Genomic DNA, 24,705 nt, shown 5'->3' with positions numbered 1-24,705 from the left:
GTCTAAGGGATTTAGGAGAGACAATTCCCCTGGGCACAGCTGTGCCACGTGTATTGTCTAGAATGGCAGCGATCATGTCTGACGGCTGCCTGTCAGGGATCTGTACTCTACTGAGTGCACTTTTCTTGCAGTTGAAAAGAGATTCACATGCGGCTTGTAGAAACTCAAGAACCATAGACTCAGCTTCAGTGGCTGTGCAGTGTTGGTGGATATTGTCAGCAACCAGTGACGCATGCCACATTCCATAACCTTTAACTTTAACGACGGAAGTTGACATCCAGTACTCAGGCAACAGCCTCATGCTGTTTAATCAACATGTTGATATGTCACACCTGTCAAATGGATTGCCAACAGATGGAATAATTACAGACGGACATTTAACTGCTTTTTGGGTAAAATCTTTAAGAACAAATTTGGTAGTTTAAAGAAAACCTGAAACTTCTTACTTTATCAGATGAGCAAAAACATTGTTGGAAATAAAATTTCAAAATATAACTATGTATACATAATATATTGTAAAGTTAACAATCCAAATAAAAAATGTTTACTTATAGATTTAGTCCTTCTGCAGATTAAATTTTGAGGTTTACGTAATAAAAAACACAATATACAGTATACATATACATGTCGGTTAGCTAGCATGAAAATGGTAACACTTTGATATTTATCTCTGTTTGAAAATTGAGTACACAAGATATTGTATTATATACATGAAACTGTCTAATGGATTGTCCTATGTAATCGTATTCTCAATAAATGCTTAAATTGAGGTTCTTGTGCTTGTTGCACAATCACAATCACTAGGATGTGTCGACTCTAAAAAGACTGGCCTTGAAATTCTTATATTGATGTTGGAGGTGTGAAGAAAACAATGTAAAAATGTGCGAAAACACCTTGAAACCATCTTGTAAGCAAACAAAATGTATTTGGGTGATGTGCTTCACGATGATTATGGCACCATGATCGCTTGTGGAAATGAGAATCCTGGAGATTTGGAGGCAATCACTGTTGGAGACGCATAACAAGGCACAAAAGCTCCCAGAGAGAGGGAAAGTAAAGGATGGGGAATGGTTTAGACAGAGGAATTGGTGCATAGAGGGTGACAGAGTTAAAGGGGTTGGGAGTTGGAAAGGTAATGGGAGGGAGGGTAAGAGTGACAGGAAGAGGGGAGCCGCTAGAATGAGAGGGAGGCTGTGCAGCAGGTAGAGCCACTAGACGAGATAAAGAAGAAATCATTCAGTCAATCAGCCCAGGCCGTGGTGCAATCATCAGATCTCATCTGTTTTCAAGAGCAATTCTGCCTTTTATTGAGCTGTTGTGCCTCAAACAGGGAGGCTGCAATGGGGAACGTTAACCCGTGCAATGCCACATGCACTTGCATCTGACATCAATGGGCTATCAAGATTACTGCTGAAATATGAATCAGTTTTTTCTGACATTGGCTGACCTGATGCTGCTTTCACAGTGTGAACAAACAGTTCTGTTGTTCAGCCAGGGATAAATACTCTTTCAGGCTTTGTGCATCAGAGCCTGAAAACTCTTAAAATATTAGAAATTCTATCATCTATGCTCAAGTCCTTTTAAAGTATGGATCATGGCGGGTCATGGAGAAAATGAAAAAAGTAATATTTTGTTTGCACAAATTCGTTATTTGTGCTCTTCAGTTATTTTAAGAGCATGGATTATTTTGGTTTTGTTTGTGATTGTTAATCACTTAATTTGTTCTCTTTGATTACTTAATTTATTTGTGCACATTGAAACAGAACAAAATGACACAACACATAGAAATTATTTACTTCATAACACAACATTATGTCTCCACATTTCTCCATCCAAAATGAAAACCAACATGCATTAGCCCCAAGCAAAACATTTGGATTAAATAGTTTATGGTCTGGCAACTGTTTATATCTCACATAGATTGACGTTTTTTCCTTCAGCGTGATAATATATGATAATAGTGATTTAGATGTCAAAATATTACACATATACTGCCGTTTTTTTAATTGTTTAATTCTGAAAAATAAAAAATATATTTTTGTTCTCAACTGCTGCCTGCCTGTATGTAGTTCATTTTTACCCGTGAATTCATATATACATATATTTTTACCCGTTACACAGCTTTTTGCAGGTTACCTGTCGGGTACCCGGGTGCAGAACTCTGGCCTGTTCCTCCAGTAAAGACCGGAGACTGACCTCCGGTGGCACCTGAGATACATTAAATACAATTACCTTAATAGAGAGAGGAGCACTTTTATTTTTGACGTTACTGAAAATCATACTGACAGCATTTCTAAATACCCTGGTATACCATAGTACCGTGATACTGCCCAAGCCTACTATACACACTATACATTTTTTTGCTGTCCGGTGCCCTTATCTCCAGGGGACTACCATTAAAAGAAATTAAATGATTTAATCTTGTCAAGAAAAAACCTTTGATGTTGTAACATTTTGCCTTATTTCACTCTGTATTTCCTCCAGATATGAGCCGAAAAGTCAGTGGCGAAGTGACCAAGCCCGCCTTTGGGTGCCAGGTGACCATCCAGTCAGAGCAGGAGAAACAAATGATGAAGATGTACCGCAGGGAGGAGAAAAGAGAGAGGAAGAGAGGCAAAGGAGTTGACGACAGTGACTCCTCAGATGCTGTCATGACCTTTGACCCCAGAGAGATGAGAGCCCAGCGGTATATCATCTCTTTAAACTTTCTCTTGGTCCTTTTTTCCTCATTAGGGGTCCAAGCAGTGGCACTTGCTGCTGGAGCCCTGTTGTTTTTGTTCTCATTATTCTTTCTTTCTTTTTTCTTATTCTTCTCCGCTTAAATTGTTCATGCAGCAAAAACTGTTAGACCAAAAGTCACTAAAATTGGCAGATGGGTTGCAAATTCTACCCACTACTGAACCACAAAAAATGACACTCATTGACCTCAATGTGGCACTGTATCAATCAAGTTTAAGTGTTCTCAATAATGTCAATAACCGCTCGGCTGAGAGTCAAATTCTTTCATCATTTTAACATCTCAATTCAGTTGCATCTTTGACTTTTTCTCTAATTTTCTTTAAATCCTTGTTTTTGAGAAACCGTCAGAAACTGTTGGGTCAGTTGTCCTGAAACTTTGCCAGGATCACCTAGGGACATCGCTAACCTAAAGTTTAGATTTTGTTTAAATTTTATATAAATGCTCATGAATCAAATTTGGCTTGAGCGATTGTAACCAAACGTGGTGAACATGTTCTGATGCTACGTCCAAGCTTCGCTGTGCAGTCTTGGAATATTCTGCTACTATGGGGCGCCACAAATGCTAAAAGTTTATATCTTGTTCTGAGCTACAGGAATTTGTACAGAATTTGGTTTGCACAATCTAAGGTCAGATAGACTGAGGAGTTAAGGCATTTGGAGTAAAGCTGCTGTTCCTTCACATTGAAAGGGGTCAGTTAAGGTGGGTTGGGCATCTGATCAGGATACGTTCTGGGCGCCTCCTTCGAGGTATTCTGGACATGACCACCTCAAAGAAGACCCCAGCACAGACCCAGAACAAACACACATATATATCACATCTGACCTGGAAACGTCTCAGGATCTGGGGTTAGCCTTGCTTAGCCTAATGTCCCCACCAAGGAAATGGAAGAATGGATGGAACCTCAAATATTTAATGGGTCTCATTCATGAAATTTTAGTAAATCTGTGAGTAGATTTGCACATAAAAAAACCTTGGTACTAAAAACCTACATTGGATTTATGAACCCAGCGGGACACTCGGAATTGACCGTAGGCAGGTGTCTGTGTTCATGAATGCCGATCAATCGTAAATTGACAGCATGCTCTCGCTGGTCAGCAATTAGCATACATCCCCTCCCATGAATAGCCATTGACCACTGTATACGGAGGTGATAATTACTATGGACAGGTGCATCATGTCAACCTGCGAACATGGAGCAAACAAAGAAAGAGGGATAGAGAAAAAGAAAAACTTTTCCCACACTGAGATTGAAGTTATTTTAGGTGAAGTGGGGTTGAAAAAAACGTTTTAGTTTCTTCTGTTAGTAGTAGTGTGACGGGGACAGGTAAATCAGAGGCCTGGAAGGAGGTAACGGGTGCTAATAACTCCATGTCCTATGTTGTAAGAACCATCCAAGTTAAACGAAAATGGTTCGATGTGAAACTTTCAACAGTCACAGCTCTCTGCTGCAGACGAGTGCATTGCTTGCATGATCAGAGAGACCTCAGAGGAGACAGCAGCATGCCTTCACTGGCGCAGTCAGTAACAGTAAACTCAGAAGGTATGGTGATGTATGTGATATATTAAGTGTTAAATGGCTATACATTCCAACAGCCATCACTGATAGCTTAGTGTTTGGTCAGTAATGTGGGTCTCATGGTTCTCTCTCCTGATTGAATCAAGTAGGAACAGGGAGCCAGTAATGTAGAAAACATATCAAATCAAATAAAATCAACTTTATTTATATGGCACTTTTCATACAACAGTAACACAAAGTGCCTCACAGAGGTTAAAAACAACAAAGAACCAAAACAGAAAACAAAAAAGAAAAGAGAAAACCCAACCCTCCCACCCCACATAGAGATACATAAATATACACATACGCACACACACACACACACACACACACACACACACACATACACATACACACACACCCACAAGCTCACATCCACACACACTAGCTATCACTAAAGAGACATGGCCGAGCACCGAGACCCGAGGCAAGGAAAATATGTATTAAGTTGATTTGACGAACTCATTCACATTTAAAAAACAAAACTAATCTGAAGCTTATATCTGCTAAATGTCAACTAATTCAGCTAAAAGTAAAAATGTTTCTAATCTCTTGTCATGTTTAACTCACATGTTTCAAAGGCATCTGCGTATTGTGAACACAACAGAGCACAATACGAATTGAAATTGTAATGTCTAATAATGATAGCAATATTCATGTGCATTCCTTATTTAAACAAACACTGCAAGCAGTCAGAAGCAGGTGTAGATTTTGTTAGTAACTATGAAAGGATCTCAGCTACTAACATATTGATGAATGCTGAAATACATGAAAATTTCCTTCCTCGAGCAGTTGACACACACATTTGTTCTGCATGTTTCATGAATGAGACCCATTGTGTTTAAAAAAAAATACAAAAGGTATACATTCAATTCAGGTAAACCAAACTTCACCCAAGTCATAATTCATCCTGTCAAAACCTTCCCGGTGTGTCCCTGCATAGTTTTCATGCTTGTATGTACACAATGGTCAGCTGGTTTGCTCAGTAGTTTAGGGGTAAGGTGGTTGTCTTTTACTGCAAAGGTTAAGAGTTGAAATCCCGCCTTTGCCATCATGCACATGGTCTGAATCTTTGCATTTGGCAGGATAAGTCTGAATACTTATTACATTGTAAAACAATTTGTGTAGGAATTACTGGACATGTGATGCATTTCAGATCTTGAATGATATAAAAATTCAACACATACTGTATGTAGTCATGTAAAACATGTTTTCAGGAAAGATCATAAGCTCCATTCACTGTTTGTGAAAGTAGATTTCTTTACCTCAACAGAGCATCAGCATGTAGTTATGACCACAGTGAATAAGTTTGAAGAAAATCAACAGTTTTGCTTTCCAGAAACAAGCAATGATATGCTCGAAAACCTGCTTGGACCCCGATCAGAGCTGCTTGAGGCTATCTGGTTAGTCTTTCATTTCTGTTTTTTTTTTTTTTTTGCATGTGTCCACCAGTGCTTTCAGGTATCTGCACTAAAACTGACAAGTTTCTGCATTTTTCATGACAACTTAGCATGAGCTTTATAAAATAAAAAAAGCAGAGTGACACTGCAGCTTGTCACATCTTTTTTGTAGAGGATTTTTCTGAAAGTTTAATTTCAGAGTATGAAAAAAAGAGCAGCGATCTGTTTAATTAAAAACTTAGCATGACCAAATCCAGCCCAGTGTGAAGGAAAAGATTAGCAGAGAGGTAAGCCACTTTAGGAAGGAACATAATGCCTCACATCTGTGCCTCTCCGTTTGAATCATCAACTGCACTATTCTTTCTAAAACTAAAACATGGGTGGATATGAGGTTTTACGTATGGAACCAAGTAGTTGCAGATGTGACACTGTGCTGCTGTTTTTGTTGAAGTTACATTGCTGTTTATTCCTCTGCTTTGACAGAAGACTCTTTCTCCTCATCTTGAAGTACTCAGTTCACCCTATCAAGCAGCTTTCATTTACAGTTTACAGATTCCTTTTCTGAGTTTTTATGTTCCATGTGTTCTGTGTTTGCTTGCACAGGGAGCAGGCCCTTCTGACTGCACGACGTGAACCAATAATGAGCAGAGAAAGAGTGTATGAACGTATTCGATATCCAAACGTCTATGACAGCTATGCAGAGGCCACAAAGATGCCTGCGTTTGTTGGAGGAGCCAGGGTGAGGGTTGAATAACTGTTAGTTCCGAATGAATTGTCCTCTTTGTCATTCTTCTTATTGTGTAATTCAGCGTTAGCCTTGGATATTTAACACAAATGAAATGTTAAAAAGGCGCAAGCTCTTAAGTTGAAGTGATGTATGATTATTCTTCTTCTACTTTCTTACTATTACTCACAATGACATGAAGGACCACTGGATTGTCAAACAAATAATTCACAGTGTCATCTTTGATCTGGTACAGCCCACCAGTCTTTAGTCTGCTCCGAGTAACACACATATGACCCGATGTTTTTTAAGTTGTCCCTTTCTTAAAGATCACAACCTCCTGTCGTTCTAATTTTTGGTTGTATATTAATAACATTTCATAAAAAAATGTTGTGTGTTCCAATCCCCATACCACCATACTAGTATTTCATAAAAAGATGTAGTATGTCCCACTACATAGTGTGCGAAGGCAATATGCCAAAATTGCCAGGGTGTTTTACTACGTCAGTCGGATTTTGTAGTATGCAAGCCAGCATGCTTTTCTGGCTATTGTGACCCACAGTCCACTGCGCATGGAAACATACGTCACATCAACGGTCAGATGTCGCAATAATGGATGACAGGGCATTTAGGTGACTGATGACCAGTCAGTTAGTAATGATAAGAATATTAATTGTTTAATTTGATGAAATAATCAAAATTTAACCAACATAAAAGGGCATGGGTATTAAGTAACAATGACAGAGAAATGTTTAGCCTTTGTGATTTCACTATAAGAATATAATATGTTAGAATCTACAATGTATGCAGTTTTAACTTATTTCAAAAGAACAGCATCAGAATTGTTCGGTTTACCTCAGTCTCTGGTGAACTTGGTGAGCGGCATTTTGTTTTATCTCCACGGTAATGGATATATGAGTGAGAGGGTCATAGTTAAGGGTGTAACGTTATGAGAAAGTAGTACTGTATGTCCCAGTTGTGTCAGTACTGCATGCAACAGTATGTACTTTTAAGGGCAGCTGCAGTACCTACCAAAAGTAAAAAGATAAAGAACGCAATTTGGAACGCACCCCTCCTCAAAACAAAGAAATGAAAGGCTAAAGGTAAGGTCATCTTTAAATTCCAAAGTAATTCTAATCATTCATCTCCAGTCAAGTACCACAAAAAAAAGAAATGTTTCAGTACAGTAGTTAAGTAATCGTGGCCGCTGATTGTGATTAGTTTTGCCATTGCTAAATCATACTTGAAGGTTTAAATTTAATTATGCCATTAATGTTACTCAATACAAACATGGAGTCTCCTGGATGCAGTCATGATGTATGGTAATTCTCTGGTCACTGTATATGAGTATTTCTTTTTTTTTTCAAGAGAACATTTTACATTCTTTTTATCAACTTGTTATTGTATATGGAATAGTATGACATATCAGGGCCTTCAAATCAAATCAGATTTCTAACATATTCACAATCGCTACCAAGAACAAAATGCAAGACAAAAAGTGGTGAATTGATAATCTAATTGTGAACTTATTTTACCTTAACAAGTTCCTTACCCTGCCATTTGCACAAGAGTTACAAACAAGAGTTTTATAATATGTACAGTGCATTCAGAAAGTATTCTCCTTCAGTTTTTTTCAAATTTTGTTAAGTTGCAGCCTTGCACTAATTTTATGTTTTCTGTCATCAGTCCGCACTCAATACCCCATAATGCCGAAGCATAAACAGAGTTTAAGACATTTTGGCAATTTTATTAAAAAGGACGAAGTGAAATATCACATTGACTTAAGTTTTCAGACCTTTACTATGATATGATGTTTCTACAGCTCATCTGTGGTAAATTCAATTAATTTGACAAGGTTTCACAGCCGACAATGCATATCAGAGAAGAAACCAAGCCATGATGTGGAAGGAACTGCCTGCAAAGTTCAGTGACAAGATTATGTTGAGGCACAGATCTGGGGAAGGCTGCTAAATTCGGCTGCAATAAAGGCTGGCAAGAGCACAGTGGCCTCCACAGTTCTGAAATGGGAAAGGTTCAGAACAACTGGTACTCTGGAGCTCTCCGCCCAGCCAAACTGAGCAATCAGGGGAGAAGTGCCTTACTAAGAGAGGTGACTAAGAAACCGATGGTCACACTTGCTGAGTTACTAGAAAATAAGATAAATCGAAAAAGCAAACTCTTGAGGTCTCTGATGACATCTAGAAAGAAGGCTTGTCTAGAATCCAGACTTGCTCGATTAACATCATGTACAAACTGATTCAAGACAAAGTCATCCACTGACTCCATTACTCGAAGACCAAGCTGAACCAAATGTATCCGTCTCTTTCCCCATTATGTGACAGATGCAAAGGTGCAGGGGGCTCTCTGACACATCTTTTTTTGGCCCTATCCTTAATTACACAATTATTGGTGTGAAATATTTTAGTGGTTCTCTCTAGGGCCGATAGAAGGGATATTCCCCCTGACTCAGAATTGGCACCCTTTGGATGCTCAGAGTCTGTTTTGAACTATGCATCTGAAGAGCAATTGACTTTGATGCTCTAGATGGTGGCTGCCAAGGAGATGATTCTAACCAGCTGGAAAACTCCTACACCCCCCTTGCTTTCAGAAATGGCTCAACGAAATGATCATAATCACATCAACACTCCACCAATGTGGGCTTTGTGGCAGAGTGGCTAGACGGAAAACTCTCCCCAGTGAAAGACACAGGAAAGCACCGAAAGGACTCTCAGACTGTGAGAAGCAAGATTCTCTGGCCGGGTGAAACCAAGAGTGAACTGTTCTGCCTCAATTCTAAACGTCATGTCTGGAAGAAACCAGGCATTGCTGATCACCTGCTCAATACCAATCGGTGAAGCCTGTTGGTGGCAGCATTATGCTGTGGGGGTGTTTTTAAGCAGAAGGGACTAGGACTGGAGTCAGGGTTGAGAAATATCTGAATGGAGCAAAGTACAGAGACATCCTGGAGGAAAACCTGGTCCAGAGCATTCAAGACGTCAGACTGGGCCAAAGGTTCACCTTTCAACACTCAGGTACAATAACCTGAAACACACATACTGTCTTTGGGACAGTTCTGTGAATTTCCTTGAGTGGCCAAGCCAGAGCCTGGACTGGAACCCAATGGAACATCTCTGGAGAGAAAGTGGCCGTCGACCATCGGCCCCCATCCAACGTAATAGAGCGTGAGAGGATCTGCAGAGGATAGCATAAAATCCCCAAATCCAGGTGTGCAAAGCTGGTTTTGTCAAACCTAAGAAGACCTGAGGCTGTAATGGCTGCCAAAGGTGCGTCAACTAAGTACTGAGTAAAGGGTCTGAATACTTAAGTCAATTGGATATTTCTTTTTTTCTTTTTTGATAAATTTGCAAAAATGTATAAAATCCTGTTTTCACTCTGTCATTATGAAGTTTTGAGTGTGGATTAAAAAAATGAATTTGAACAGTTTTAGCAAAAAGCTTGCAACATAACAAAATGTGTAAAGAGTGAAAATAATGATGTGACATAACAACGGTCTCACTCCTGGATTTGAACCAGGGATAAGGTGGCTTACTGCTTTATGAGACACAAAATATATTCTCTCCTAATGTTGTTTAGATAATTTGTTGTTGAGCTCAGGCTGCCCCTCACACTTTACTACTCTTAACCAAAACTCCCAAAGTAGCACAAAGCACACCAGTCATAGCAATTCTATCACATACCACACTACCACAAGCTTTAGCAAAATGTTCTACAAAATGCATGTCTAAGCATGACACAAATCACATTAAACCTTCACTCACTCCACCACACAATGCACCAAGTTTTTTATATTCTATGGCCAGTTATTGTGTTATCTTTTTTGTAATTTGGGCTTTTATATGCAGTACTTCAGATTTATGTTTGAAACAAGCACTGATTAGATGTTCAAAGTGTGTTTGATCTGCTCTGTATTTTCAAGGAACCATAAGGGATATGGGATTAAAAAAAACATTTTTTGTAAGAATAGAGCTGAATTCTAATAGTATATTTTGTGACTTTGGATATTCTTTTCAGTTTAAATTCCAGTTACGTTATTTTTGAGTCTTCGAGGTCATTTGTGAGGTCTGTGTTTTCCTAACTGTTTTTGTGTGTGTGACATTCAGTTGCTGCTACCCGAGGGAATCCGCAGAGAGAATACTAAGATGTATGAAGAGGTGGAAATCCCTCCCAACGAACCCATGCCTATCGGCTTTGAAGAGAAACCTGTCTACATCTCTGAACTAGATGAGGTATGAGCCACTGTGTACTTGTGTTAGTTCTTGTGTGTGTGTCGATATGTGTGTATATGTGTGTTTGTACAGTAGGGGTTGACTACTGTGTCGATTTGAAGGCTTACAGTGACATTTCTGAGGTCAGTCCAGGTTTGTCAAAACAATGAATATGTCCATATTGACTCTGACAAACTCTGTTTAGCAAGTTGGTACCATTACCATATACAAACACAGTGTGAGCTTACTCAAAGGTTCATTTCAGTATGGAACTTTTAGAAAGTTCACATGTCCATGAACAATAATTACTGCAGCACCAAGAACTGAATACTGAAGGTAGAGGAAAGAGAAAAGAAGAGACGTGCTGAAAGGTTGCCAGGCAACCAGCAGCAACTCCGGGGAGCTAAGAAGTAGTTCCCAGCCAAGAAATACTCCCAGCACCTAGCTTCTCGTAAAAAAACATATTGTTCTCACAGTTCTGTTTGTGTCTAGATTCGGGCTGGGTATCGCCATTGATTTCCTGAATCAATTCGAATCACAAGGTTTTGATTCAATTCTCGATTTGTTTTAATTTGATGTAATATCAACTCAATTGGGGATATTTCAGTTAAAATACCAATTTTGCCTGAATATGAAAGAGATTCTCAGAGAACTAATGCTGTAAATTGTACAAGGAATTATTTAAAACCATCACAAATTAAACAGGATTAAAACTGAATATTTTAAATATAACTAAATGGTTCTAGAGCAGGAACAGTGATGTTTACAACACCAAAGTCATTATATAAACTCAAAAATATCTCACCGGAAACAAATGTAAAATGTCAATAAAATAAACAATGTTCCTGACATCACAATCAACTACTGATACCCCTTTTCCATCAACATGGAACCAGTTCTGTTCCCGTTCCTGCACCTACTTTTGAACTACTCAGAGCATTTTGACCAAAAATAATTTGGTTCCGAATCTGAAAAGTTAGTTCTCAGCTAGAACGAAAGAATAGCAGTTAATGTTTTTCTTTTGGGCCTGAAGTGTGAACCGTTAACATTTATGGGCTTGTTTTATTCTACAGATTGGAACAAAAAGATGGAGAAAGCAACAAAAGACAAGTCCAGGGAGAAATTGTTCATGAGTGTGCAGCAGTCTCATTATTGTTGGTCCATGCATGGTCTTTTGGGGGCTAAAAACAAATATCTGTAATAACAGAACAAAGTTCGTAGGGAACCAATGTAATCCACAATTTTGCTACTACTGTTAATATCTGTTGTGCATTGTGCAATGTGTTTCATTGATTACACATCCTTGCTTACAATGGTTCCACGCAAAAATGGTGGAAGCACAGGCAGGTTTGCTCGACAGCACCAAGGTTCCAAGAATCCTGAACGAAACCGGTTCAAGAACCAGAGCTTAGTTGGTGGAGAAGGGATATGAGTTTAGTTTAGAAAGAATGAAGAACACAGTGTCAGTCCTTCATCCTGTCCTCTGTGCTCCTCCTTCTGCTGCTGATGGGATTCACTGCCTGCAGGTACTGCTGGTAAATTTGGCAAACCTAAACAGTTAGACATAAACTGTTGTTGTTGTTGCTTAAATTTGTTTGTAGGGAGAGACTTTGGACAGAGCAGATTGAAATATCTCTTTGCTACATGTTTACGTGTTAATTCATGTTGAACGGGTGTATTGATAAAGTACTGCCATTTTACATACAAAGGTTTTATTGCACTTACAGTAATGAGTGTAGTTTTCATCAACTTCAAGTGATCTTCACTTCTCTGTCTCCAACGTGGCCTCTCAAGTATGTGTAGACTCACAAGTCAGTCTTTAGACGCTTTGCTTAACTAAAGACTGATGTCTTTCTCCCTGATTTTGTGTTTAGATGGGCGGATACAATTTCAGAGTTTAAAAAAACTCCCTACGTTGCAGAACCAATCGTAAATCCGCAGGGCGGTCCTTCAGTGGCTCGCTGAACTCTTGTGCTCGTAAACATAGGTCCGACTGCCTTAAAAGTTTTAAACAAAGTCGCTGTAAGTCCTTCATTTCCACAATCTTGTGGATTGAGCACACGTTGGATAAAACGGAATTAAATCTCTCGGCATCCATTTTCAAGCTCTCTGTGTGTTTGTTTCCTTACGGACGAGAAAAGGGGGAGCGCACATTTCTGAGAAGGCGTGTTCTTTTCAAAAATGCAAGAGGCGTTGCTTTGTTGCCGGCCGTTTTCACCGGTGTGTTAAACACACTTTAGAAAGGAGTGTCCCCAGACTATCAGAAGGCGGAGATCTCTGATTGTCTGGTGGCGAGACTAAAGTATGTGTACTGCAGCGTGTTAATAAGTTTCACTAGAACATTAAAAAGTATAGATAAAAGCACCTGAAGCACCACAGCTTATCAATATTACAGTCTTTAGTAATTTAGCTCTGGGGCCCATTTAATACTGCCAAGATTAACAGGGTTAAAGCGTCATGCATCCGTGGGAAAAGGCATATATTATAAGATTGATTTAGGATGTTATGAATCAATAAGGAATTATTCAAATGAAAATCAAATCAAAGGATTAATTATTTTAACCCAGGCCTAGTTAAGATTAAAGGCTCTCTATTTAAGTTTCAGAAAATTCTTAGCTATGATATGATCTGCAGTCGGCATCCTGTTGCTCGCACTCGCACTTGGGCATCCGTCAAAAACGGTGACGTGATAAATAGGAGACTGGGCATGATTGACAAACATGATAGAATGCTGTAAAATAAATTCCAGTCATGAAAAATGTTACCATCTGTAATGTTTATTTGGACCATTGACTCCATAGTACTAAGTAGCTTAGTGTTTGCACACTACTTTATCAGCTCAAGTTATGAAGCAACAAACAGCAGATCCATGCCACATTGCTAAAGCCACATTTCCATCACAAACTGACGGTATAGTACCTTTAGAACCAAAAGTAATCTCTACGAGCATGCACCTAGACCCTAGAATGGTTTAGAGCTTCCACCACACAGTACTCTTAAATTTAGGCGATTTTGTTTTCACTGCTTCTTCCAGCTCTTCAGTGGTGATGCAGAGAAAAGTCTGCATATCATTTAGGCTACCGTCCACAGAATGGGGTTGGCACACCAACATTTTCAGAACAGGGAACGACGCTCCGCCACATTCGGAAACAATATATGCAGTTCACATAATCCAGTTGAATTTCATACATAATTTTCAAACTTGAGGGTCCAATCATTACTGAAAGTGTGTAATTCAAGAAACAATTAAACCAAATGAAACGGTCAAAGATGTAATATTAGAATTTAAGGTGTGTTGATGGATTCATGTCATCAACTCATGCATTGAGTTACATTCAAGGAAACATTCCACCTTAAAAGTTGCCGGTAGCTGCTTGGAGTCGGCACAGTGAATCAAATTGTATTTTTCTCAGCCTAGAGCTGTTAAGTAATAAAGATGAAGAGGCATTAAAACATCCTTTCATTTTATAGTTATAGTTTACTTACGCCTGTAAAACTTGCCACAGTATGAACAGTGGTTACAAACCTTAAAAACCAGTCACAACTCAGCCCTGAGCAAGAGTGACAGATCTTAATTGACCAGTCAACGACTGTAGTATTTCTAGCTCCACCTTTAAGTATCAGATCAGTGTGCTAGGTACACCAAAAGAGGGATGACCAAAATGGGGACAGTAAGGAATGGTTCTATTGGTACCATCTATAACTTTTCACAATAGAGACGAAAAAATTCTACAAACATTCTAATGTGTACCGAACTGACCTGAACTGAACCAGACTGCTTGGTGTAAACAAGGCTTAATTCACAGCTACCTGGCTAACCTTAGCTTAGGTCGAGGTGAGCTAGTTGGTTAGCCCTGCCTTGCATAGGGTCTTAGCAAGTAGAAACTAATCATCACTTATACACCTTTGCTTTATGTAAAATTGTACCATTAGACATTTGTTGTTTTTTTCTGCCTACCAAACTCACACCAAACTATGACTCCTAAACCGGTATGAATCAAACTGTAATTTTTTGTACTATTAAAGCCCCACGTTCTGTCCCATTTTCTTCACAAAGTCAATAAGATCACTATTTATTTAGACTGAAGCTAGAGGTGTTGTATTAATGTAAACTGCCTGAGGTTTGGAGGTGTTGACAATGAAAATCTTTGTCAGAGTAGTTTTTGTATGTTATGTCTCTGCTCTCTCAGACAATACATTTCAGTTGAGTCTTTGATCTTAGTTGTTTAAACCTTTTACAACTTACAAATGGTGACAGCGGAACCCAAATGGATTCATTAAGGGATTTGACAGGCAGATTCCAGGCTTTAGATTTGATACAGTACTGAGGGAATGGATTGCTTTCCCATTGCTGCATATCTAACATCTCAACATTTTGAGCTACATCTGTAGGAAGAACAGGACTTGCCTACAGGTTTGTTCAACTGCCAGGAGAGTTTGCTGATGCCCCGGGTGTATATATGGTCCCTGTTATCCTCTGTCCCAGTGAACAGGAGAGGGCTGTGGCTGTAATGGCCAGTGAGTGATGTTCCTTCTTAATGGAAGTGCTGTAGCTCTCAGCCGGCTGTCAGCCGACACAATGACCCGTCAGTCTGACTGACACCTTGACTGACAAACCCACACTCATATTGGTACATACATCCCGTCTAGCCTCTAGCAGCCTTTACACAGCCACCACTGGCCCGTATTAGGGGGCAGCAGGCTGGAAAAGCACGAGTTCAGTCTGCTGCAGCCCTCGTGGAAAGAGGTATGGCAGGAGGACGGAAGATACTTTACACACATCATTGTCTGTGAAAGGCTCTGCTCCCATCCTGTCTGCTGAAGAGGACTTTGCAATCCATCATTACTGCATCACTAGTGAAGATGCAGCAGTGCAAAAGGTCAGCACTTCCTCTCTGAATCTGGCCTTTTGTTGATGAAGGCCCCTGAGGTACAATATCCGTAAACCTCAGAGGCATTTTGTCACACTACAGGAGGCTAGTGTAACTGCTCACCTCTCTTAACCTTCCTGTCAGTCATGCTAATGGACATCATAATAAACAAGATTCAGCTTTAGTGTGTGTGTGTGTGTGTGTGTGTGTGTGTAATTGACGGTTGGATGGAAGTGCATGCATGTGTCTTGTGCCATGACAAACTGATAAACGGATGGTTTAATCACATCTACAGTGTTGCTCTTTCACAGTTTCTGATACTGGCTCAGGTGTGTGTGTGTGTGTGTGTGTGTGTGTGTGTGTGTGTGTGTGTGTGTGTGTGTGTGTGTGTGTGTGTGCGTGCGTGTCCGTGTGCGTGCGTGTGTGTGCATGTGTGCACTGAGTGTTGAGTGGTCTCTTCAATGCCTGTCAATTTCAATTCTCATCACGGTGATCTTTGAGGAGTTGACCATTAATCCCTCCATTAGGCACAGGGATGTTTCCACAGAGACGAATGTTGTACAGTCAGATTGCGTTTATATGAATAGCAGTGTTTATGTTCATGGCCTTCCTCTTTGTTTGGATCTTTCAGTGTAAAACAAAATTTAGTGTGAAGTTAAGCTTCTAGGAGATCATTCGTAGTAGACACATATTAAGCAGTGTGGAAATTTGGTTTGCAAAAGAGTTAGATTTACTTTTTGTGTGTGTAAGAAGGGTAGGGCCAGTGTAAAACATTTTGAAACCGGTCTGATATTTAGCTAAACACTGGACAGGACTGGTATACCCAATATTACCAGGTGTCACACAGACTCAGCAGCCGCTCCTGAGTGGAACATAACGCACTGTGTTCCAACAGAAAACGAGCGTCAGGCTTTCGTGTAGCATTGCCTAACATTTTAGCTCTCTGTCACTGAATCTGTTAAATATGCACTTCTGTTACATCATGTAAACAAACCACGTGCACATCAGCTGTGTGCTTGAGATCATACTAGAGATGAAACCTCTTGAAAGATAGGTAGTAGCCTACTTGCTGTCTACCTATGTTTGTAGTGTTACTTCTCAACAGAAAACACACATTTTATTAGGGCTGAAACAATTCCTTGAGTAACTCGAATAATTTGATTACTGAAGAGCTCGAGGCAAATTATTTGCCTATTTGCTTTGTTAAATTCAGTACAACTCTACAGCGCACTGTGTTTCACATGGATGTTTATTTCTGTTACACAACCCACTTATGTTACCTCAGCTATAGCGCTATAGATTAATTGTCAATGATGTGTTTGACGTTTTATAATGCAGATTGAAGTATCACTGCGATGATGGTTTGCAGGTAGGGCTACATGTGATGAATTAGTGGCACGGGCGCTATTAATAGTCACAGCCGTGCGTAATGACAGCTGTTCTTTCGGAAAACCAGACCGGTGCGAGACACTATGTAAAACTGCACTTCTTCTTTGCTTTATTTTCATTCGACAGGTCTAATGAGTGGTGGAGCAGGCACGGAGATTGATTTGCAAAATTATTGAAGGGTGGGAGTGTAAACAACGCTCATCCATGAGCGCCCAGCTCCACAATGACTGAGATATAAGTGCATGTCATGCTTTATGAATCCATAAGCTCCATAAGCGAGTCAGTGAGCGGGCCAACAGTGGTCCTGAGCGGAATCTCTGTAACCATGTCAGTGATGACGCTGAGTGACAGACCTGCTGTTATGTGACATTCTCCTCTTGACTTAATATTTTTCCGCCATGTCTTGTGAAACTCTTGAAGTTTAATATTTCTCATGTCATTCCCAGCAGGTGAAAACATAGTTTATGCAGTAGAGTACTTTGTCCTGTATTGAATCAGTCAGGGACAATACATTTATTTTTTAACTATTTAACAATCCTATAGTCTCCATGCCTCAGTGTGGCACTGGCATCAGTCACATTACGTAGCCTCGGTTTTACTATCCTTACATTTATCCAGGCCACCACAGAGCAAGAGTTTGCTGCATATCAAAGTTTTTCCTGGGGAAAGGAGTTTGTAACTTTCATGGATGCTACTGCGCTACTCTGTCAATTAATTAACTTTACTACTGAAAAGCTATTTGACTCAGAAAGTAGTGATGTTACCACCATACTACTGAGAATGTTGTTAAATCCGTACGTCACTATTTGTAGTGAGCTACTGCCCAACGCTGATTATTTTTGACAGCGTGAGAAATAGCAGCGTAATGTGAGTGCGTGTGAAATCGGTCATTTGCGTGACTCTCACGCTGTTTGTGTGACAGTTGACAGCCCTGACTTTCAAAAAAGGAAACAAATTTGTAGCTCATTTCTGCCATTTCAGAGATTTTTCTTATTTTCTCTTTTGTATATTGCTATTGTCCTTAAATAAAGCTAAAGTAATTTAATGAAAACATGCAGTATTTCTTACCCGATCACTCGACAATACAATATAGCCAACAGCAAGTAGCCTAGGTTGTTATTAACATTGTCATTTACCTTAGCAGAAATTTTCAGCTCCCTGGCAATCTTCTAACAGCCAGCATTGTTTAGATTTTTGTAGTGAAATAAGAAGGTATAGGTAGATAAATCCTCATCTTGACTTCATGAATCAGCTGTTCCTTAACCATTGCAGCGCTTTCAAAGCAAGTGACAGTTATAAATAGAAACAGGCAATCAGACAAAAGTTCAGCTCACAACAACACAGCTGTGTTGCTTTCATCGACTTCAAATCCAAAATGTTGCCATATTGGTGCAGTTTTAGTTTTCTCGCCAAGTATTCTCTCTCACCCAAAAACACATGAACTTCGTTGTAAATAAACACCGTGTGAGCTGCTCTGCCCCTCCCACCTCCTGAAATGTGATCTCTCTCATGTTATTGTGCTGGGCTCACAGCCTGTCAGATACTGGTGGCTCCAATTAGTCTGTTGGTGCTTCTCAAAGTCAACAGCTGAATTTTCAACTAGGGCTGGGTATCACCACTGATTTCCTCAATCGATTCCATTTCGATTCAAGGGGTCCTGATTCAATTTGATTTAACTGGAGATTTTTCAGTTACAAAACCAATTTTTTTCTGGTTTGCGAAAGAGATTCTCAGAGAACTAACAGTACAGCATTTACAAGGAATTATTTTTTAAAAAGAACAAATTCACAACAGGAATAACACTGAATATTTTATAACTAAATGTTTCTAGAACAGCAACAGTAATATTGAAACAGCAAAGTCACAATATAAACGTAATATCTCACTGGAAACAAAATTAAAAAGTCAATAAAATAAATAATATTCCTGAAATTACAATACTGAGTGAAGTTTAGAAAGAATAAAGAACACAGACATCAGTCAGTATCAGTCCTCCTGTCCTCTCTGCTGCTGAAGAGACTCACTGCCTGCAGGTCACATGACCACCAGTAAGCTTTAAGATATGAGACAAACTGAGCCAACATAATATTGGTGGCGCTGGATGAGAGACTGCAGACAGAGCAGATTGAAATATTGCTTTTCTACATGTTTACATGTTGCTGATCAGGTGTATTGATAAAGTATTGGCGTTTTCCTCATAGAGGTTTTATTGCACTCACAGTAACAAGCGTAGTTGTCATCATCATCAAGTTATCTTCACCTCTCTGTCTCCACCGCGGCATCTTTACTCTGTGTATTTCTGTGTGTCTGTGTGTAAAAGTGGCGCAGCAACCAGGAGGCACAGACAGCAGGAGGAGACACTGCAGGATGATAATAAATGACAGCCAAATGTAAAAAAGTATGCTAACAGTTACAAGTAAAAGAGCCAGTAACGTTGGAGCTTCTCAATACTACGGTCGTTCATAACTTAGCGCTGCGGCTCGTTTACTGCCAGCGAGATTAACGGTGTGAAAGCTTCACACATCTGTGGGAAAAAGCATAAAAGATTGAAAGATCGATCTTGGATTTTACAAATTGATATCGGGTCATTCCAGTGAAGATCGATTTGAATCAGATGAATCGATTATTTTAACCCAGCCCTATTTTCAACACATTCTCACTTAGACCTTGTCACATATCGACGTTTGGTCGTGGACTTTCCATGTCAACATATGACGTGCAAGGTACCATGAATGCAGTGTTTGTTGATGTCCTGGAACACCGTTTCAACTCCAGCCTGTTACATGCATTGTCTGTTCTCAAAATACATTTCTGTTTTCACAAGAAATGCACAGTTTGCATACAGTCTCTTTCAAAATAAAATACTACGTCGGTACTACACCACAAATAACATTTTTTTCCTTCAACAACAAACACGCATGGTTACTTTTGGCCAAGGCATGCATGTGGTGGGGTTTAGGCAACATACCCATGGCTGGGTTTAAGGAAAAAGAACAGGGTTTGGCCTTACAATCATACAGAAGGTGAACGCCAACCTCCCAGGTGAAAGTCAGTGGTTGTTGGACCCATCCATCATCCCTCCCGCCTGCCCTACTTAGACTTCCGCCACCTTAACTTACATTGTTGTCCCACCGCATTTCTCCCTGATGCTGCCGGCCGCCATTTAACACCAACTGCAAAGCACGCTACGAAAAAAGGATGGCTTTTTTCGTAGGTGTCTGATGCCAGAGGTCACTGACCAAGCACTAGTATTTGATGTTTTCGGAGAGACTGAGTTGGAATTTCATTGAAGCAACGTCATCGGATCCTGCCGAAGGACTGTGCCAATGTCAAGGATCCTTCAGATTCTACCGATGACTGAGTCCTTCCTTCGGAGAATTTTTTGTGTATCCTCAGCAGGCATCAATTCTTTGCACACAATTTGCTGGTATTAAAGGCAGAGCCTCTTCAATGGTGGACACCTGATCACTTGCTAACCTGCTCCAATGTGCGTTCACCAAATGTTAAGAAGGAGTCTTGCCTAGCCCCTGTACCACACGTGAAAGGCCCTATCCTACCAAAGAAACATCCACTGTCTTTATAAACATAATATTATGTTGGTTACATTGTCATAAGGAGTGTTGGCAGTCCAGGGTCACAGTACAGCTGAGGAATTTAAGTAATCTTGAGATAAATATACAGATAAATCTGTTTCAGGACCCATTCTGCTGTTTAGATATTGTTTGGTTTTCCACTAATTGGGATCATTTAGGATGGATTAAGGAGATGCATGTGTCTCCAGGGAGCTCATTTCCTGCTAAGGTCACAGAACTATTAATGCATATTACAGGAAGCAGTTTGATTAATTGATTCTGCTATACATAGATATCAGTTAACTGTTTTTGTGCTGTCTGTCAGACATTCAGCCATTACTGAATTGCTGTCCTAGCTTCTCCTGCAAAGACTTCAACTTAAACAATCTGGAATAGGAGATGAAGTAAATTCTCTGAGGCTCCATCTCTGTCTTCACTCGCTTTCTAAAAGGCTTATCTCTTTTTTTCTCTCCGAGTTTCTCTGTAGCTCACTAGCAGTTTTCCCTTCATCTTTGAAAGTCCCTGTGTAACTGATATAGATTGATATGGAACCTCTTCTGCTGAGCGATGTGAATTAGCCTCAGTCAAGCAGTGGCTCTATTCATTAACTTAAGCCTGGGCAACTCTGGAACAAAGTGCCTCACTCTTCTAAAGCGCCGGCACACAATGCCTAATAAGTCTTTACGTGCTATTAGGAAGGCTTTGAAAGGCAGGCTGAAAAGTCTGACGCTCCCCCCTCCTCCTCCCGTTTACACTGAGTGCCGATTGTCATTTATTGAAAGCTGTAATGGGAAACAGGGCTGTGCGAGCCTCTGTACGCCTTTAATAGCTCTGTGAAACATTAAAAGTGGGGAATTTATTAGGGTGCTTTTTAACTAATGAATCAGGGTCTTGGCGTCCCACGCTTGCCTCTGTGGTAAAAGCCTTCCTAATTTATCCGAATAAATATGTTACTCAGTGTGTTGTGAGTGAGAGCAAGTGCCACATTCTAGTAGTACTGATGGACCAAACACGCACAGAAACATACACTACTACTACTACATTGCTGTTGTTCCTCATAATACTGAAAGCAGAATGGACACTTGAGCTCAAATATAGACAGAAGCTTTGAACAACTCATTGATAGGGATCCACTCAAGCTGCTAACACATTCTCAGAAATGACACATTCCCACAGGGAAACAGTCTGCAGAGGGAGAGGGATTAAGGAATGCACAAAGCTTTGCTCTTTAGCTGCTAAAGGAGAGCCAGAGTGGGCTGGGTGGATTGAAAGGCGTAAGTCATGAGTGACTTTTCCATCCCAATATATACTGTATATCTTTTGGCTGCTTAACACCTAAATAGGACTGGGTGATATTTTGATATTACATCAATATCTTGAAATGAAACAAGATATTTTACTATATAATGACAAAAACGCTGTCTGTGGGTGTGTCTGTCTGTGTGTCTGTTCCAAGTTTTTCTCCTAACTCACTTGGTCAATCCATGTGAAATTTGGCACAGTGGTAGAGGGTCATGGGAGGATGTGAATGAAGCAATATTACATCAATTGGCCAAAGGTGGGCGTTATAGCAACCGATTGAAATTGCAAGCTTTGAATGGGCATATCTCATGCCCCGTATGTCGTAGAGACATGAAACTTTGCACAGAGATGCCTCTCCTCACGAGCAACAAATCTGCCTCAAGAACCCATAACTTCCGGTTATATAGATTTTCTGCCATTTTGAATTTTTTGAAAAACACTTAAAATCGTTCTCTTCCTAGGAAGTTTGACTCATCTGCATGAAACTTGGTGAACATAATCTAGGGACCAATATCTAAAGTTCCCTCTTGGCAAAAGTTGGAAAACTTACTAAAACTGAGCTTCTATAAGGCAATGAGTATTGCGGAGGGCGTGGCTCATCACATAAAGGTGTATAACATCTCAAGGGTTTCACCGATCACCACATAACTTTGTAGGCATATGACCACACATAATCTGAGGGGATCCCTCCATTATTGACCCGATCAAACAAAATGGGGGCGCTAGATAGCTCTTTCTTCTTTTTACTAAACTTGGTAGATATGTAGAACAGGATGCCTCAAGGTGACTGGAGAAATTTACCTCTAATTGGCAACTGGGTGGCGCTATAATAACAAAAAAATACTTAAAAATGGCTAAAATGCAACCGATAGGGGGGATATTCACATGAACGTACATGAACGCGCAGCCCGACCGGCTTGTAAACAATGGGCTGGAGATCAACACAGAGAGAGGGTGTGTGAGGTCATGCTATACTCCAGACGAAATTACACCTCTAGTTCTTCACATAGCAATTTTTTAATTCCTTCAATCTAGAAATGATGAATTTCGCTTATTGCTCCTTTAAGTGTGCATTGGTCAGGAGGTTTTTAGCAGGAGCTGAATTATCTGCAGAGGTCTCTTCATCTTCAAAACAAACAAACCAGGTGGTTCTTTACAATCAGCAACACATTCATTCCTTAGACCGGGGGTGTCAAACTCATTTTAGCACATGGGCCACATACATCCCAATTTAATGTTAAAGCAACCCTTACCTTTCTGGAAATTTTACACTTTTCTTTGTTTAGGTTAAAATGCTATTAATACACTGATGGCACACTAAAATGTAAGTGAATTCCACCGGAGATGAAAACTCATAATTATACCATTCTCATATGGGTCTAAGAAAACTCAGACCAATCACTGCATTCGGTCCTGTCTGTCTTCCCCACCTGGAGGCCTCTGACTGACGTAACCGCTTGCGTAACCACCCCCCACACCCTCCACCCCTGAGTCTGAGACAACAAACAGGTTAGTGACAGGGACCCTTGTGGATATAAACTTTTCTCCAAAACAAAAGCAAACAAATGCGGACCACCGCTTCCACCTCCAGCCGCTCCAACAGGGAAATCAGTTGGCAAAAGAAAGAAATGATGCAACAAGAAGTAAATTCTTCAGTGCTATACAGTCGCGAGTTTCTAACAGACATTAGAAACTGCTGCAGAGATCTAACGCTAAAACCAAGAGAGCTCAGAATGTGTAGCAAGCTTGACCTGCTACGTCGAGCTAGCCCTGAGATGACAGTGGTTTCGCCTGGAGCTGTCCCGACGGGAGACGCAGGCAGCGCTGTGACAGGAAGCGGGAGCTGGGGAGGCGCGGAGGGGTTAGATAGGCTAAGAGCTAACCACATCAAACCAGCTGTTCCCAACGTCCTTCTGGCGAATGTCCGCTCACTGGACACGAACATGGAATACATCCGACTATGGAGATCCACTCACCAAGGAGTGAGGGACTGTTGCGTCCTTGTGTTCACTGAGACATGGATGAATGGTAACATAGCTATAAGATGCCGGTGTTGAGCTAACGAGGCTAACACTACACAGAGCAGACAGGACAGCACCATCATCTGGTAAGCTCCGTGGTGTATACACAAACAATTCATGGTGCTGTGATTTGAGGAGGATCTCCCTGTTCTGCTCTCAGGATGTGGAGTTTTTGACTGTGAAATGTCGACCCTTTTCATCTTACTATTGCACTATATGTTCTTTCTTATATGTTGCACAAATATGTTTTGTTTCTGTTTGCTTGGGGTATGCAAAATGTCATTTCGTTTTTGTGCTGGTTCAGTTCAGTTCATAACATTATGTCAACACAGCATCCAGTTGCTAATGGCTGACGTTAGCCTACTGTAGCGTAGCCTCTGAAACATAAACGTTATCTTCCTTGTGCGTTTCCACTTACTAGTGACGTTAACGCTACTATCTAACGTTAGCACTGTAACCTTATTCTAAAACTCATCAGTCATCACTGACTCCGGTTGAGTTTTAAAACTCCGGGGTTGCGTTTGACTGTCTTTGTTGTAACATTACACTCGCTCTCCTCTTCGGTGTATCTAACGTTACCTTGCCAACGGCTATGTCTATAATGAGAACGTAATGGAGGGAGGTGGAGTTGCAGGAGGAGGAGGATGGGACTTTGGAGGGAGGCGGGAGTTGTGGATGTTCAAATTTTTTCTAAGTGCTATGTGAAATGCAAGAAAGGTAAGAGTTGCTTTAAGTGAGCCGGACCAGTGAAACCATCGCATAATATCCTATGATTAACAGCACCTTCAATTTTTTCCCTTTCTTTTAGTGTAAAGAAGTCCATTCTGAGAATGTTCATCCATTTACAAAACAAATGATGAACAGCCTGAGATGTCTTGAGAAAAATAAGTGCAATCACAACCATA

The 24,705-nt window shown here is 40.3% G+C and overlaps 1 protein-coding gene across 1 annotated transcript in view; it reads left to right on the top strand.

Moving 5' to 3' along the window:
- The window catches only part of ascc3 (activating signal cointegrator 1 complex subunit 3), a 257,950-nt gene that overhangs the window by 43,011 nt on the left and 190,234 nt on the right, over nucleotides 1-24,705 (top strand). Inside the window, exons 6-8 of the mRNA XM_033639918.2 lie at nucleotides 2,485-2,686; nucleotides 6,299-6,434; nucleotides 10,541-10,666. Of these exons, the coding sequence (XP_033495809.2) occupies nucleotides 2,485-2,686; nucleotides 6,299-6,434; nucleotides 10,541-10,666 (464 nt within the window). The remainder of the gene's footprint in view (nucleotides 1-2,484; nucleotides 2,687-6,298; nucleotides 6,435-10,540; nucleotides 10,667-24,705) is intronic.

This window comes from Epinephelus lanceolatus, chromosome 10 (genome assembly GCF_041903045.1).
Source record: "Epinephelus lanceolatus isolate andai-2023 chromosome 10, ASM4190304v1, whole genome shotgun sequence".
In the NCBI taxonomy this organism is placed as follows: Eukaryota; Metazoa; Chordata; class Actinopteri; order Perciformes; family Serranidae; genus Epinephelus; species Epinephelus lanceolatus.
Note: the sequence above shows the minus strand (reverse complement) of the source record. Positions and strands in the feature narration are given on the sequence as shown.